The sequence below is a fragment of the Siphateles boraxobius genome, unplaced genomic scaffold, assembly GCF_051911475.1.
Source record: "Siphateles boraxobius isolate OS27281-9 unplaced genomic scaffold, OSU_SipBor_1 26, whole genome shotgun sequence".
NCBI classification, from domain to species: domain Eukaryota; kingdom Metazoa; phylum Chordata; class Actinopteri; order Cypriniformes; family Leuciscidae; genus Siphateles; species Siphateles boraxobius.
The window spans coordinates 2,699,675-2,717,526 of NW_027508876.1; the positions used below are offsets into that span (position 1 = coordinate 2,699,675).

The window sequence follows — 17,852 nt, forward strand, 5'->3', positions numbered from 1 at the left end:
TGGGAGTATAGGTCTGAATTTGCTTTATCCGTAACAGAGAATGAATTTGCACATATGTGGAACCAATCATATTAGAGATAAATTATGTGATGATGATGATGAGTAATATGTCATGTTAGCTTTACTATGTACAAACTGTTGCATTATTTTTTCTGGAGTGAGTTTCTGTGATGGATACGTATAAGGTTAGGGACAGGTTTGGTGGTATGAATCACTTGTGAATTACAGCTGTACATGCTTACATGCAGGTATTTTTGAAATATAGGCTACAATGTGAAAACATGTACATACACAATAAGTGCATTGTCAAATAATGAATCTAAATGGCAGTACATAGTAACAAAAGACAATTAATATAAAGTGAGACCTCAAATATAATTTTTAATATCTCACATTAATGTTAATATGTCATAAGTCTTATGTTAAGTACATCTTACATCTGGTTTTAAGTAAAAGACATAGACCTTATTTAAAGCCAAGAGAGCAGAGTAACCAAGATAATTATGTATATGGTATAACCTATACATATTTTTTGCAATATTCAATATCTTTTATATTATTTATTTAGTTAGTTATTTAAAATTTGTAAAGGTAAATTTAAATTAGTAATTTTTTTTTTTTTTTTTTTTGCATGAACACAAATGAAACATTGTTTATACTATGGTCACAATATAGTCATGACTGTGATATCGTCGAGGTTCCAGGTCACTTAAAGTGATAGTTTACCCAAAAGTTCAAATACTGGACTTCATGTCGTTCCCGTTCATCTTCGAAACACAAATGAAGAAATAATAAAGAGTGAATAAGAGCCTAAATTCAATCTGTTGATCATATAAAGCTATCCAGTCTCTTCAAAAAAATTGGACTAAACCAATCGATTCATATGGATTAATTTTGCGATATCTTTTTTAACTTTAAGTGTCAAATTGGTAGTTGTGTAGCTGTCAATGGAGGGACAGAAATCTCTCAGATTTCATTAAAAATATCTTAATTTTTGTTTTGATGAACGGAAGTCTTACCAGTTTGGAATGACATGAGGGTGGATAAATGATGACTGATTTTTTTTTTTTTTTTATGGGTAAACTAAGCCTTTAAAGAGATTATGGAGATGACAAAAAAATTATATATATATATATATATATATATCATAATATTTCAATGTATGTACTCGAATTCCAATTTAATTGAATTATTCTATGATTACTCGATGCATTCTCAGTCTTGACACAAAGGGGGCTAGTGGGTATTAGAATAAACGAGTGGTGAGATCAACTGCAGTCATGCCAGAAATTTGAAGATAATCTTGCTTAGTAAGTTAGCTAAAATCAACATGTTTGTAACTAGCCCCTTGTTGAAAAGTGTATTGAATGTGCATATGAGGTCTACTTCAAATCTTAATAGTATATTATTTCTGTAACACAGTTTGGTGTTATGGAAAGAAGAAGGCGGAGACCGGCGAACATTTAAAGTCAAGTCAAGTCAAGTCACCTTTATTTATATAGCGCTTTTTACAATACAGATTGTTTCAAAGCAGCTTTACAGAGATAACAGGAAAATAATGTTGTAATAGTATTGGTAAATATAAAATGAAATGTCCCCAACTAAGCAAGCCAAAAGTCAATGGCGACAAAGGCGAAGAAAGGCAAATACTCGAAGAAAGGCGAACCAAAACTCCATCAGTGACAGAATAGAGAAAAAAACCTTGAAACTTTCATAACAAAATAAACAAATACAAAATGAAAATAAAGACAGCAGCCCCTCACGGATGACTGCTGTCAAATATAACAAAACACAACTTAAATCAGGGCCTGGCCTCTCTCGATCTCCACTGTCGTCGCTCCCCCTTGTTTTTAAACACACACTTTTAAAAAGTGCACTCTGATATATAATATGACACAAACACACACACACACACACACACACACACACACACACACACACACACACACACATACACACACACACACACACACACACACACACACACACACACACACACAGACACACACACACACACACACACACACACATACTATAAGTTTCAACAGAAGTTTCAATAGAAGCCTAAAGTTTCAATAGAAATGACACTAAAGTATATTTAAGTTTATCATAAATACACTGACAGTACATTCAAAAGCACACTTTAACCATATTTTAACATTAGAATTAAAATTTCACTTAATAACATGCAATTAACTGTACGAAAACATTGGACAATTGTGGAATTCAGTTTGCACTGAAGTATATTCTTCTAAAATATACTATTTCTGTAAAATGTATTCTATGCTAATGTGTACTTAATTTTTTGTCGCAAGGGACTACATACAGGATAACACATCTTTGTTAAATGCACAGACATTTGAGCGCTATCATTCTAAGTTCTGAGACCTGTTACTTATACAGAAACGTAACTAACTAACATTGTGCTTTAGAAGTACCTTAAAATCCCCAAAACACAGATAAATACAACATTTCAGCAATGCCTTTTCCATTTAAGATGTCTTAACAATGGGTGTTGAATCATTCTTGGTGCATGTTGGATTGAGCAGTCCAGCGGTACATTGGGAATGGACATTCATCTTTGAGCTAATGCTAAAGTGACTGCTAGTTTGTCCAGACCCACAGCCTAGCAATCTCAGAAGGTTCTTGCGAAAGTTCTGTCCAACAAAGCTATAAAGAATGGGGTTTACACAACTGTTTAAATAGGAGATGCAGATGGTAAATGGCATGGCTGTGTCAATAACATCCAGTGTTTTGCAGTCTTCCACCACGCCAAGCATGGCCAGCAGCTCCATGAAGTGGAAAGCTTGGTGAGGAGCCCAGCAAACAAAGAAAGCTAGCACAGTAGCGGCTATCATCCGTAACGTTTCATCCTCCCGAGAGCGGACGCTTTTCCTCAACACACCCCTGGAATCCAGTAGTGCACGACCGATAAGGCAATAGCAGGTGATTATGACAAGGAACGGCACAAGAAAACCTAAAACGCTTTTAAGCACACTTAGGGTAACTAGGAAGTGTATCTGCTCACTGTGGTGCCACACAGCGCACAACGTCGAGTTCCCAATGTCATACACACTCCTGCTTAGCGCTGTAGGTGCACTGAGGAGCAAGGCAAACAGCCATATGAGTACACACGTGAGGTTAGCGTAGAGAAGTGTGCGCTGGCGTCTGGAGCGCACCGGATGTACGATTGCAAAATATCGGTCAATGCTAAGAGCGGTGAGGAAGAATATGCTAGTGTAGAGGTTGAAGATGACCAGTCCTGCGCTTGCCTTGCACAGAAAGTTGCTGAACGGCCAGTGGTAACCCGTGGCTGTGAAAGTGGCCCACAATGGCAGCGTAATAAGGAAGGTAAGGTCTGATATAGCTAGATTGAGCACAAAGACGTTTGCTACTGTTTTTAGCTTCATGTAGCGGTAGATGACAGCCACCACCATGCTATTACCAATGACCCCTATGACAAAATTGCATGCATAGACAATGGGAATGAAGGTGAAAATGAAGCTGTATCTTCCAGACATACTGCAGTTCACGTGGAAGCGCTCACTCATTCCTGAGGTTTTGTTCTCCATTTTTTGGTCCACTATTGTTGCTTATGTGACAAGGAATGGGTTCCGTTAGCCACAGTCTTGAGTAGCCAACACCAGATTTGGGGTAAATGCCTCCTGACGCCTATAAAAGAGAGCAACGAAAACTGTCAGAGGAAAAGGCATCATTAGCACAGGCACAGGCCGTAAACATCGGCCATGAAAGAGCTCCTGCTACATCCCCTTATTAAGCTCTGCTCATTAAAACTGTCTTCACTGATCATGCTACTTCTGCTATCAAAAACAGATGCTTCATGACTAAACATTTAAAATTTGAAATAACACTGATCTGACCACCTGGAACCCCTTTAAAATGCTCTCTTAGTTAATGAGTGGGGACAGTGAAATTGTAATGTGTTTATCAGAAGGTTCTCAGTCATGGAAACATGAAAAAAGTTCAGGGAACCATCCATCCATCTTATCTATCTGCATATCTATCTTATCTATCTGTCGTATACTATCTATCTATCTATCTGTCTATCTATCTATCTATCTATCTATCTATCTATCTATCTATCTATCTATCTATCTATCTATGTCGTACTATCCATCCATCTTCTATCATTTTATCTGTCTATCTATTGTTCTATCCATCATTCTATCCATCGTCCTATCATTCTATCTATCGTACTATCTATCTATCTATCCATCCATCCATCCATCCATCCATCCATCCATCCATCATAAGGACTATAAACGTTTTGCAAAAACGTTCAAGCCAGGCTTTGTTCTAATATTCAGAGTTTGTCTTGACAACCTCCACTTTCTGCTTAAATGTTACAGTCATGTGAATGTCTTTCAAATTCAATGTATTTTAATTTCTGTACATTCACATTTGAAATGCAAATTCAGAAACTGAATTGGAGTTTACAGTTTTTCTCAGTCGCTTTGGTGCATTTCTCACATCACTATTTACATTTGCACAACAGTTAATGCAGTTCTCAAAACAATTAGTACAAACTGCAAAACCTAGTTGATAACTTGTAAAAGCGTGACACTTGCTCAAATGGAGAGCTCATTCCCCAAAAGCAAGTATTCATGTCAATGAAAGTGTCATTGTCATCAAGATGAAAAGTCCTGACACCATTGTTTATGAACAAGATAGTCAAATGGCTTTGTCTTGTTTTCATTATGACAGTTTACTCTGTAAATGTTTTCCGATGCAAACAAGTCAGATCTTGGTGACACTCCCTGAAAATCCTCAAGACAGCACTATATACTATTTGCACAGCCATTTGAAAACTACAGTAAAGTTACACATTACTGTATTTAGTCAGGTAACTGAGAACAAGACACTGGTATGTTTCACATTTTACTGCATATGCTCTTTGCAATTCTAATTTGCTCACTGCAAAAGAAAACATACACCCTTATTTACAACACACATAAACTCCCTTTGGGTAGAGCTGTGAACTACTGTAAACAATATTGCAGTATATATTGGAACTGAACATACAACATACATAGTACTGTAAATCATCCATGCACATCCAGACGTTCCTCTCTGTCTGGCCACAGGTTCAACCGTTCACCTGAGAGAAATTGTTCAATTTAGGAGACATTTACAGAAAAAACAAAAAGATAACAATTTTTGTAAAGTTTCCTTGACAGATTTCGACAACTAGTTCAACATTTTTGTATGTGATGACTTAAGCAAGGAAATGAGGACTATTAGTTGTATATGGAATGACTATTCAGCATTCACAAGTATAGTTAATTTTGACTGACATGACATAAGCAAATGATAACGTTATAAAACAGCAGAGAGTTGTATGAAAGCAATTGATGCATGTCACAAAGCATTTGCAATTTGTTGGAAGGAATGAGAAACTGCTACTGATGTGCACAAATGACTAAATGATATACAGTATGATGTGGAGGTTGAACTAACTGTTGTGCAAATGTAAATAGTGATGTGAAAAATGCACCAAAGCGACTGAGAAAAACTGTAAAAGGCATTGTCAGTTTGATTTTTATTCAATTGTGAATGGTGCACAGACCTTCAAAGGCTGTATTACTACTAAGTTCAGATATATTCATTAACATTTTAGTGAAACTGCTTTTCCATTTTCTCATATATATTTTTTTCTTGACTATCATTCAGTAGACTGGGTCAAGATGTGAAAATAATATGCACTGTTATGTCAAATATTTATGAAAAAACTGGAAAATGTAAACTTTACAATAAATGAATGAATTGAGATGGTTTTAAACTTGATTTTCTGTTTTGTATTCTGGAGTTGACAGAGTAACCAAATTTTGCACATCACAGATTTATTTATATTCTGTTGTTTTATGATGGTGGTTGGTTTTTAGGGTTGTATAATAATGCCACATATAATGTGTTAGATTCATACAACAAGTTACTATATTAGCTACTACAGTCTGTGTGCAAGATGCAGTAAACATGCTTTTCTAGCTACAGCATTCATTAATGGAGAGAGAGAGAGAGAGAGAGAGAGAGAGAGAGAGAGAGAGAGAGAGAGAGAGAGAGAGAGAGAGAGAGAGAGAGAGAGAGAGAGAGAGAGAGAGAGAGAGAGAGAGAGAGAGAGAGAGAGAGGGGTGCTTAAGAGCATTGTCGAGTTGTTATGTTCCATACACACTGTGCTGAAAGGAGCTCAGCATGAGAATTTCTAATCAGCACACACCTAAATAAACAGGTCACCAGGGGTCTAGGCTGTGGAAAGTGCCTGTGAGAAGATCAAACCTGTTTGCTCTTAAAAAATGAGCTTGCTGAATGATGAAAATGTATCCATGTTGAACATTGTTTAAAAATGTCCAACAATTTAATAATAAAATGCTTTCTACATCACAAATGTAATGTAGGCCTCAGTTTGCCACAAGAGGGCGCACTAAAGTGTTTTTCTTCATGGTTTCAGTTGCAATCTTAAAGCAAAAAAAAGAATTTAGTAAAGTATGCCCTTTCAGTGATTTCAACCCCACATGATTGATTTCATTTTGAATCACAACGAACAGTTCTGACCACAGTTCAAATTCAGGAACTAAACTGGAATTTAATTGTAGATCAATTCTGAAAGAATCATCATTCTGCATGCATCCATACAATTCTTAATTTGCACACCTCATATTTTAGAGCAGATTCATTTATATGTCAAGTGAACGTGGGTTTCTTTGGTTTCACAGGCGAGACATTTTAAAAAGCATGCATTCTTCTGTGAAAGCACCAGCCATATCAGTTACAGATGTGGTGGTGTTCATTGCTAAAGAAAGAGCACAACGTCAGGGTGCCATGGGTAACAGGATAATGAAATATCACCCCTGCATTTCTCCTCTTCAGGCCCGCAAGATGCAATAAAGCAGTTCCGCACATGTCACCATTTGATTTAGCCCTGTTTTCTTTTTTAAATGAGTGTAACAGTAGGCGGCTGTAAGTTGACTGTATAGTGAACACATTAACTAAATGTGCAAGACTAACCCACTTTTAGTTGTGCATGTGTTGTGTGCTTCTCTGGATACAATGAAATACCCGCAACAAATATGTCTGTAAAGACAAGAACACAAAACAGGAACACTGATTTTGTGAAGACACAGCACCAAGCTACTCTTAAGCTAGATAATAATTACTCTTAATTGTTCCTCCCAGACAGCATTTACAGTAAATGGACAGCAAATGGAAACTTTAAATGGAGACTGTAAAAGGCAGAAATTACTTTTACATTAGTTTGCCAAATGACATTAAATATGCAATTTACTCTGAAGTGCTGCTTGGCGTACAGAATAGCCTTGGTGTTTTCCCCATTGTACTGTACAGTTGCTACATTATGTATTTGTACATATAGAGATTTTATTTTTTCAAGCTTGTAGAGCTGAAACCCCATAGTAATTGTTAGAATTTCCAAGGATCTGCATTCTCCTCTCCTCTGTTCGGGCAGATCAAACCATAAGTCGGAGAGTCTTGAAACTTGAGGGATGATAGTACAGTACCCACCCCGTCTACGTCACGAAAGCTCGCCCCAATCGACCTGATGGTGGCGCTACAGCGATCAGTACGTAATGCCTCATAACTCCTAACCTGTTTGTTGCAGGCTCAAGTGTCTTTTATCGTTGGAATCCTCAGCTCAAGACAAACTTTTGCATACTAGTTAAAGTTTTTTGCCTGATTGGAACCAAACCACCCTAGTGAAAAAAACCTATACCAACACGTATTTACAAATTTACATGTATTTAATAAGTAGTGTATAGGCTACTACAAATCCATTCATATATTTACTGACATATCGCTTGAGACTTACTGATATAACTATATTTAAACTTTATTTGGAGTACTTCTTTATTGCACAATGCACATTTCTTAATAGGAAGCCTTAACATGTGTTTAATATCACTATTAGTAAGAATAGAATGATCTCTGTATAATACCAGTCTTTTAATGTAAAAGAAAAATGCATATTGTTAGTTTAACTGCTTCTATTGTTCTCATTTGTAAGTCGCTTTGGATAAAAGTGTCTGCTAAATGAAATGTAAGATATTTAAAGTGTACCTAAAGTATACTTGCAATAGTTTCACTTTAGCACAATCAAATATAGTCTACTTTAAGGTGCTCTAAGCGATGTCGCAATTTTTTTAGGCCGAAACATTTTTTGTCACATACAGCAAACATCTCCTCACTATCTGCTAGCTGCCTGTCACCTGAACATACAAAATTAGTTGTTCCAATTTAGCAGACTTCAAGTAGAATATCAGTTTAGTATACTAAAAGTACAATTGCAGGGTATTTACGTATATTAAGTACATAAATATGTAAATGTATTTGTAGTATACTTAGCAGTGCTTTAAGTGGCCCAAAAGAGGAGCCGGTACTCTATTATAATTTTTTTTTTTTTTGCTGACTCCCCTCCTCCCCTGAGGTAACAAGAACTATATTGAAGGAATTATATATATATATATATATATATATATATATATATATATATATATATATATATATATATATATATAGGCCTATAAAAAATGTATATATATAAAAAATATTTGTTTTAGGTTTTTATATATATATATATATATATATATATATATATATATATATATAGGCCTATAAAAAAATGTATATATATAAAAAATATTTGTTTTAGGTTTTTATATATATATATATATATATATATATATATTTACAGTCAACAGACGGCCTTATAAAAAATAATTTAATTGTGGATTTGCTTGAGCTAGAAAGAGCTGCTGAACATAAATAAAATGTGCAAAAGGGTATTGAAAACATTTTGAACAAAATGTAGGCTACATAAAATAAATTATAAAACATAATAACATAATAACCATAGAACAGTAGAACATAAACATGAGTCTTGCTATGGTTCATTCATTTCTTTAGCCGTTTCACACACCCTCTCCGGACCACGTTGAGTTGACATCATGATTGACACATGGACACTTATAATGGATTGACGGCTAGATCGGACTAAAAAACCCTCATGTAAACATCTTAATCGATCCGAATGACATTTCAATCGGATTGAAAGGGGTGGTTTATCCCTTATGTAATCCGATCAAGGGAACATGTAAACACTTGATTGAAAACCGAAACTGAAATGACTGCACATGTGCAATGACGTTAAATAAACATAATGAGTATAACGCGCGGAACGAGCTGTTTTTCCTGTTGAATAAAGTGTCATATTAATAAGCTTCCCGTCATTCTAAAATTCTCATTTTACTCGCGTGTATGTGAAGTGAAGCAGGACAATGTCCCACTAGTCCTTGTTGTGGATTGTCTCCCACAGACGCCTGGTTTTGGCCGCGGGGAGGGGCATTTTTACTGCGTGATCAGCACGGCAAAACGGTTAATATGCTCTGAATTATGACCAGAGACGAATTAATATTACGTCTGCTGTTTAAAACAAATAAAGAACCAAGAGGAGAATATTTATGCGCGAACAGCGGGAAACTCTGTATATTCGTGCAGTTTGTGCATGTCAAAAAATCAGATCCGATTTGAAACTGGTGACATATAAACGCGCACATCAACCCGATTAGGCTACTTTATTTATCATTCATGTAAACACCTTGTTCAGATTCATCAATCGTATTGGTTTCATTCCGATTGTGTCCATGTAAACGTAGCTACTGACAGCGGCAAAAGCGACGCATGCTCTTTTCACTTGTAAAACTCAAGGGTGTATGGGTAATGTAGTCTCTGCTCTCGGTGGGACGAGAAGGGCGCTCTGAAAAGCGACAGCGCAGCCAAAGGATTAAAACAGATGTGCAAATGAGCGTACCGGTACGCTAAAAGCACGTTCTGGGCGCACGGAGAGGTGGCGGTACGCTCAAGAGCTAGGCTATATTTGGAAGTGGCGGTACTGAGTACCGGCGCGTACCGGCCCACTTAAAGCACTGATACTTAGCATAAAATAAATGTATCTCAAATACATTTCCGAATATTTATTTTTCTCTAGGGCAGTGCAGAAAGATTCTCTGGAGTCTGATTGTCGATAATTATCAAAAAAGTCGAAATTTCGATTGACGTCCGTGACGGAACACCAAACACTTTTACTAAAATGGCTATCCCTCCTGAACAGAGTGAGATAATTTCACCAAACTCAGTACACATATGGGCTCAGTCTGATGTGGTCGCGTGAAAAAGGAAGTGGCAACTGGCCACTAGGTGAGGCTATAAAATAAAATAAAAACACTAAGACAACTACGCAAGCTACGCAACAGTCAGTCCGATTGACTCTGATTGATGTCCATGGTGCATATCTTGAAAAACGCTGCCACCGTCAGTTAAAGAATGCGGGTGGATTTCAGTGTCAGCGTGCAATGCGGTCACTCCTAACCACTTTGGCGGGTTGAATTCTATATAATATACATTTTTCAATTGTAGTCTTGTAAACAGGCATCTGAAAAAAAGCCTTTGGAATTAAAAAAGCCCCACATCATCACATTCTCTTCACCACACCTACGTAGTTTGGCATGGGGTACTTTCCATAAGATCATCTCTTAATGCAAATCATACCAGCAGTTAGCCTAACTGAAATAACACCATGCCAATCTCTAGGTATGGTGAAGGGAATGTGATGATGTGGGGCTTTTTTAATTCCAAAGGCCAAGGGAACTTTATGCATAGTATCCTGGATCCATGAAACAACTGGCCTTTAAAAAAAAAAAAAAAATCTGCCTGACTCTATGGGAATTTAACATAGGGGTGTCCTGACTTATGCAACCTGTATTTTAAGGAAGCACATTTATTTATTAACAAAACATAATTCATTCACAAATAAAAGTGGTGTCCTTAAAGGTTGTATCAGTGATTTCTGGCCCAAAAATAAATGTCTAATCTTTCCTAACGATCCGCTAGCTGCCCGCCCCATAAGCATGCCGTCCAAAAACCGGGTCTCTGCGGGCAGCCTAGGCTCTGAGATCGACACACAAAAACAAATGGGTACAACCACCACTCAAAACCAAAATAAACAGTGTTCCAACCAATCACTGACAGGGGCGGGTGTTGCTCCGATTTCGCGTCCAGCCGTGCACGAGCGCAAAACCTCACAACACCCGCCCCTGTCAGTGATTGGTTGGAACACTTTATTTTGGTTTTGAGTGGTGGTTGTACACATTTGTTTTTGTGTGGAGATCTCAGAGCCTAGGCTGCCTACAGAGACGCGGTTTTTGGACGGCATGCTTATGGGGCGGGCAGCTAGCGGATCGTTAGGAAAAATTAGACATTTATTTTTGGGCCTGAAATCACTGATACAACCTTTAAAGGTTGTATTTTTCTTTTTTCTTTTTTTAATTAAGGCATTAAGAACAATTTCCAAAAGATGATTTTTTATTCCTCTTTTTAGTCAACTTTAGCATGAGTGTGTTCACTTCTGCTATCCACTATATATATGTATATATATACACACACACACACACACACACACACACACACACACACACACACACACACACACACACACACACACACACACACACACACAATCACAGAGTCAAACCAAAATTTAGTTTAATTTAGCAATAGTTCAGTTTAATTTAGCAATAGTTTAGAAAATGGTAATAAAATATGACAAGAACTCAGTTATCAAATCAGTTGATATTTTACTTTGGCCATCCTTCTGTTAGATTGTTTCACAAACGAATTAGTTTGAATAGCTGTCAGTTGTTAAATGTAAGTACACATTACCAAGCAATGCTTAATTTTGTTCAGTCTGTGGTGTAAAAAGTTTGTATTAGCAATTAAAGAAAAAACACTTTTGCAAAACATGTTCAGGTCAAAGTGTCTGAATAATTGTTGGTCCAAAAGTTGTTTCAATGTTACTGGTAGTCACTGTATGAAGAATTTTGGAGTATAATATGTCACAGTTTACTTTATTTTATTACTTTTTTATTACTCTATCCTCCTCACTTACATAAATTAACTATAATAGTGTCCTGCACCCACTAGTAAAAAAATATATCTGGTGTCTAAATAATTATTAGTTTGTCTCTTTGTGTGTGTGTGTGTGTGTGTGTGTGTGTGTGTGTGTGTGTGTGTGTGTGTGTGTGTGTGTGTGTGTGTGTGTGTGTGTGTGTGTGTGTGTGTACAAGGTCTAGTTCTTGTTTAGTCTAGGTATGTCCATGATGGGCACATAACACAATGGAAAGAAGTTACACTAGGGCAGTCTTACACAAGAATAGTCAAAAATGGAACCTAAGAAATAACAAAATATCAACACAAGTGTAGTGTGAGCACCACCATCTGGTAGAGTGTTAGACTTGCCACTAAAATCATCACTGATCTAGTTAAAGATTTACTTAGTCTGCTCTTCTCTCACTTTGGAGAGGTAGACTACCATGAGGAAATTTACCTCACCAGCACAAGTGTGGCCACTAAAAAAACAATTATCTCGGCTTACCCGCTGGGACAGCAGAGATGGGCTTTATATATTTCTGTTGACTGGGCTTTTAAAGCAAACGGCTGTTTGAATTAGGCCTAACAGCAGATGGAATGACACGGACATCTGTCGGACATTTTGTTTAGCCGCGCACAATAAAAGCCCAATGCAGTAATTTTGCTTCTGTTATCGTGTTTAAGTTCTCATCAGATAGATGCAAGCTGCCACCATGGGAGTTGTGGACAACAAATATTAGTCAGCCTTAAGACTGCAGCTCAATAAAACATTGGCTTTGCCTGAGCTCAAGAGATGTTAATGTTTTTAACAACAAGATTTTACACAATCACTCCGTTCCAAAAGATCTGCCTGCAGAGGAAACATTTTAATGCATCACAGGTTCCCGAGCCTGTTTTAAAAGGTAGACAGCGTAATTATGCTGCCAAATTTAAAGGTGGCCTCATATGTATCATTTGTGGAGGAGGGAATTTCAAAATGTACTTGTGAACACTTGTGAAAAAGAAGTGCACTTAATTGTGCACTTGTAGTGTAATCTTAAAAGTATATAAAAAAACTGTTACTGTAGATTAATTCAATAAAAAGCCACTTTGGTGTACTTAAAGAGAGCAGCCTGCACTTTTATGACTGTTCCTTAAAAAGTGCACTTTGTAAGGTCAACTGAAAAGTTTTAAGTAGATGTTAAATCATTGTTTTAATAAACTTTTATCATGCTTTAAAAAAACTAACATACTAAAGCACATCATAATTCGAACTGAACCGTCTTATTTGACATTACATGTAAAGTTAAGATATTTGAAATGTACTAAATTGCATCTTCATTCATTACAAATGTGTAATTACAATTATATTTAAATACATGTTTTGTTTTTACCATACATACTTGACAGTATATTCTGCTGTACACTTTAACCATATTTCAAAGATAATAGAAGCAATTATGAAATTACATGTAAAGATGTTCTTAAAATAATTGCTTTTAATTTTATTTAAATTATAATACATTTTAATTTAATTGCAATTAACTGGCAATTGATTTTCTGAAAACATTACATTCAGTTTGTGCTCAAGTATATTATTTTTAAGTATATTATTTCTGCAATTAGTACTCTTTTCAAAAGTATGTCAAGGGAAACCTCAATACTAAAAAATATAGTTTCAAAATAAATAAGTGTAACAAATATAGAGTATTTTATCAATATCAGTATTTGTGTCTGTTACCAAAAGTTCAGTTGCATCCAAAATCGCATACTTCCCTACTATATAGGAAAAAAAAACATTACGCGACCAAAGAAGTATGTCTGAATTCACAGTACTAATTAAAGTACCCGGATGACCTACTATTTCCAGGAAAATTCTGAAGTGTACATAGGAAGTGTTACTATCCCACAATGCCACGGGAGAGGATTTGTGAATAGCACTAAAGTGATGCAACTGATGCTGGTAGGTCACATGATAATGACACCATGGTGAATGTAGTAGTGTCCGGATTACATTCATACTATGTAGATAGAACATACTTTTTTTAAGCAGTCTCAAAGTGAGTACTCACTCAAAAATAAGTAACTACTCAAAAGAGTAAGCCATTTCAGACGCAGCCGAAGTAGGTTCAGTTGGCTGCCATCTTGGAAATGCCCCCTGTGAGCTATTTCCAGTCATGGAAGTAAATATCCTATGAACTTGAATTGAGAAAAAATCTTGGGGAAACCAAAACCTTTAAAATAGTTTCTCACCAGCATCACTTCATTGTCATTCAAAAATCCTCTCCCATGGCCTCATGGGATAGTAAAGTGTCCATCGTATACGCACTTCAGAATCTCGGCAGAAGTAGTTGATCCAGAAAGTTTTCATCTACTGTTAAATGAATACTGTGAATTCATAGATACACTTTTCAGATAGCCTACTGTTTTTCGCTTACGATATAGTAGGGAAGTGGGCATATTTGGATACAACCACTGCACTTTTAACAGAAAGGTGGGATTTTTAGAGCAGACAGGAAGCAATGTGACATGATTGTAAATGAGCCAGTCTCCAGCTCTCATTAAAATGAATGAGTTCAGATCACTTTTTTGCTGTCCAATTTCACTTTAAAATGGCTCTGGTCCTATTATTATACCTATTAAAGGATCATGCCATTAGCTTAGCAACATGCTAACATATAACATTATACTACGCATGCTTTTATTATTCACAGTGAACACTATATTGTATATCTCCCTAATTTTGTTATAGAGTTTGTTTCAGTAAAGCAATATAATTTAAATCTAGATCATGTATTTAAGGTACATTGCAGACAGTCGTTTTGTTGTACAAACTAAATGTTGTTCCTATATGTGTACATGACTGGAGTGGCAAAAAAAAAAAACATTAACATTGGTATGGCTTCATTTAGATACCAAGGTAAATGTGTGTGTTAATGACAGTCTTCTTAAATGAGCCATACCATGCCTTTACTGTATGTGCCGAATGATGGGAACAATGCCCCAGACTAAAAGTGCTATGACTGTCATAACTGCCATGGTGTGGTGTAGGCAGAAGGAGATGAGGAGTCCAAAGTTCCAATGCAAACGTTTACTTACAATAATATACAAACAGGTACAGACAGGCAGAAGGTTCACACACACTTAGTACAATGGAGAACGGACAAAGACTGACTGAACAGAAGGGAACTAAAAACAAACACAGATGAACATTGACAGAACACAGGTGAAACAGATGATGATGATGATTAACTTAACACAGGTGATACAGATGAACTGATAATGATGATGAGACCTGACATGAAGATAGGCAGACAAGTCCAATGAAACCAAACTAAACAGAACACAACTGTGACAATAGCTTTTGCTAAAATAACTTTTAGTTTAAAATAAAAAATTTTAACCATCACACCCATACAAATTTTCAAAGGAATCAATCAGCGTGACTTTTTCTTATAACTAAACACAGTCTTGCTGGTGTTAAATATACAAACTGACTCCATATACTATACAATTTTTTTGCTGTCAATATTAAATTAGCAGATGTTTACATTTGCAAAAAAAAAAAAAAAAAAGTATATATATATATATATATATATATATATATATATATATATATATATATACATATGAGTGGTGTTTGCTCATGCAAAACTTAATGCCATAGCATCTCCTGGATGGTTGCCATTCTCAGAAGTTTTTAGTGCATTGCTATGGGGTTACTATGTTCTGGGTGGTTTCTAAGGTGTTGCTAATCTGTTTATAATGTGTTTTAGGTGGTTGCTCAGAGGTTGCTAACTGGCCCAAGTCAAGGGGTCCAACACCAGGTCACATTATAATTCAACAGGTGAAAAACACGACCACAAATAATAGCACACTTCTCTTCAACATTTTAATGTTAAGGGCAAACTCTAAATTATTAACACTAATAATGATAGTGGTAATTGCTTTATTATTACAAATATACATGATTCAAAATACTGCATCTATTTCATATCTGTGCTTCATGTTTGTGAATTTCAATTCTGTTTTCAGTTTACAATCCAAACTCATGGATATGTATTCATTCTCACTAAACAGGGTTAGCCTTTAGTGCATTTGGCTTGTTCAAAATTACATTTAAATAGTATTCTATTTATATAGAAATCAGAAAGTGTCCTACCTGATGAAATGGATAAAAACTGCAGACCAGTGCCCTATTACTGAACTCCACGAACAAGACTAGTCAAATTCGCCTGACATTTACACACACATCAGCATGAACAAACACAATCCACCCCCCCATTGATGAAAACATGTCTCATGTCTGTATTTCCACAGTATATGCTTGTTAAGACCACCACACCCAGCATACACCCACTCAACATTAACGCTCCTCCTCTCTGAGTGGTCAGTTATTTCACTCCATCCTCCCATGCCATGAATCGTGCAAAGGCAAATCATGACAACTCTAATTTGCCTCCCCCAAAGACATATTAATAGCTCTGTCTCCAACGTCAGACATTGGAGATGAAGAGGAAATTGGTTGTCTCCTTTTCCTCTTAAATCATTCACGATCAAATGTGACTTTTCCATTCCACTTTGGTATCAGTCAAATAAAAATATGTGTGAGTACAAACACTGCACTATGTGGCCATTACGTCACTTGTTGAGTCGCACACAACTTGACGTACTCAGTGTAAAAACTGGAGGGGTTGCTGCTCAGAGGTCTGACATCTGAGACTGAGAAGGATAGGAAAGGAAAACAAAGTAGGGAAGCAGAGGTCTGGAGGGGTAGGTTGGAGCGGGCAGCGCATAGACATGAGAAACAACATGGAGAACTTGTTTTTGAGAAAGTCAAGTCAAGTCACCTTCATTTAGATAGCGCTTTTAACAATATAGATAGTTTCGAAGCAGGTTTACCGTGATAAGAGGAAATTAAAGTGACAGAGATTGTTTTGACTTTACAGCAGCTCTAGAATAAAGTTATTGTCCAGCTAAAGTTAGTTTTGATTGATTCACTTCCGTTGCAACGATCATTAGTTATTAACTTAGGGGCTGCCGGAAAACGCTTAATGCGATCCGGCCGCTCATTTGCACAAAACAGTGTCTGGTGGCTCGAGAACGGAAACCATGAAATAGGTTCCACGGTACAAGCCTTGAAAAATTTATAATACAGAATTTTGGATTGCTTCCTTGTAGCAACGTGAACTTGAATTATCCCGACAACGTTTTATCTGTACAGAGGTAAAGGGAAGGGAAGGAGGTCTTCACAGTGGAGAGACTACTTGACACTTCAGGACTGCGTTGTTGTCTTGTCCAGGCGCAGGTCCTTCATCAGATCCGGATACGGCCTGGATCCGGCGGACTGCGGTAAACATCGGGATAAATAGAGAGACTAATATTAGCGTAGACGCCATCCTTCTTATGATGTAACAAGTACATTAGGATTTATGGGGAAGTGTTCCCGGTTCCGGCTGACCTAATCTATGCAGCCTAACATTGAATTATAGAAGTCTTTATTGTGTTATGTGTATGCTAGGTCAAAGAGATGTGTTTTTAGTCTAGATTTGAACTGACAGCAAGTGTCTGCTTCCCGGACAATGTTAGGAAGACTGTTCCAAAGTTTTGCTGCTAAATAGGTAAAAGGATATACGGCCAGCAGTTTATTTTGATATTCTAGGTATTATCAACTGGCCGGAATTTTGAGATCGCAATAGACGTGAAGGACTATAATGCGTTAAGAGCTCGCTTAAGTACAGGGAAGCTAAACTATTAAGTGCTTTGTAAGTAATCAGCAGTATTTTAAAATGTATACGATGTTTAATAAGGAGGTCATGCAGTGTTGAAAGAACCGGGCTAATATTGTAATACTTCCTGGTTCTGGTAATAACTCTAGCTACTGTGTTTTGGACCAGCTGTGGTTTGTTTATTAAGCGTGC

The 17,852-nt window shown here is 36.6% G+C and overlaps 1 protein-coding gene across 1 annotated transcript; it reads right to left on the minus strand.

Annotated features, from left to right (window-relative positions):
* Positions 1-1,486: 1,486 nt before the first annotated feature.
* agtr1b (angiotensin II receptor, type 1b) lies at positions 1,487-16,300 on the minus strand. The gene is made up of 2 exons (XM_077244149.1): positions 16,094-16,300; positions 1,487-3,672 (listed from the first exon to the last, which is right to left on the minus strand). Exon 2 carries the CDS (start codon positions 3,570-3,572, stop codon positions 2,493-2,495), a length of 1,080 nt encoding a protein of 359 aa, XP_077100264.1. The 5' UTR covers positions 3,573-3,672; positions 16,094-16,300; the 3' UTR covers positions 1,487-2,492.
* Positions 16,301-17,852: the final 1,552 nt, after the last annotated feature.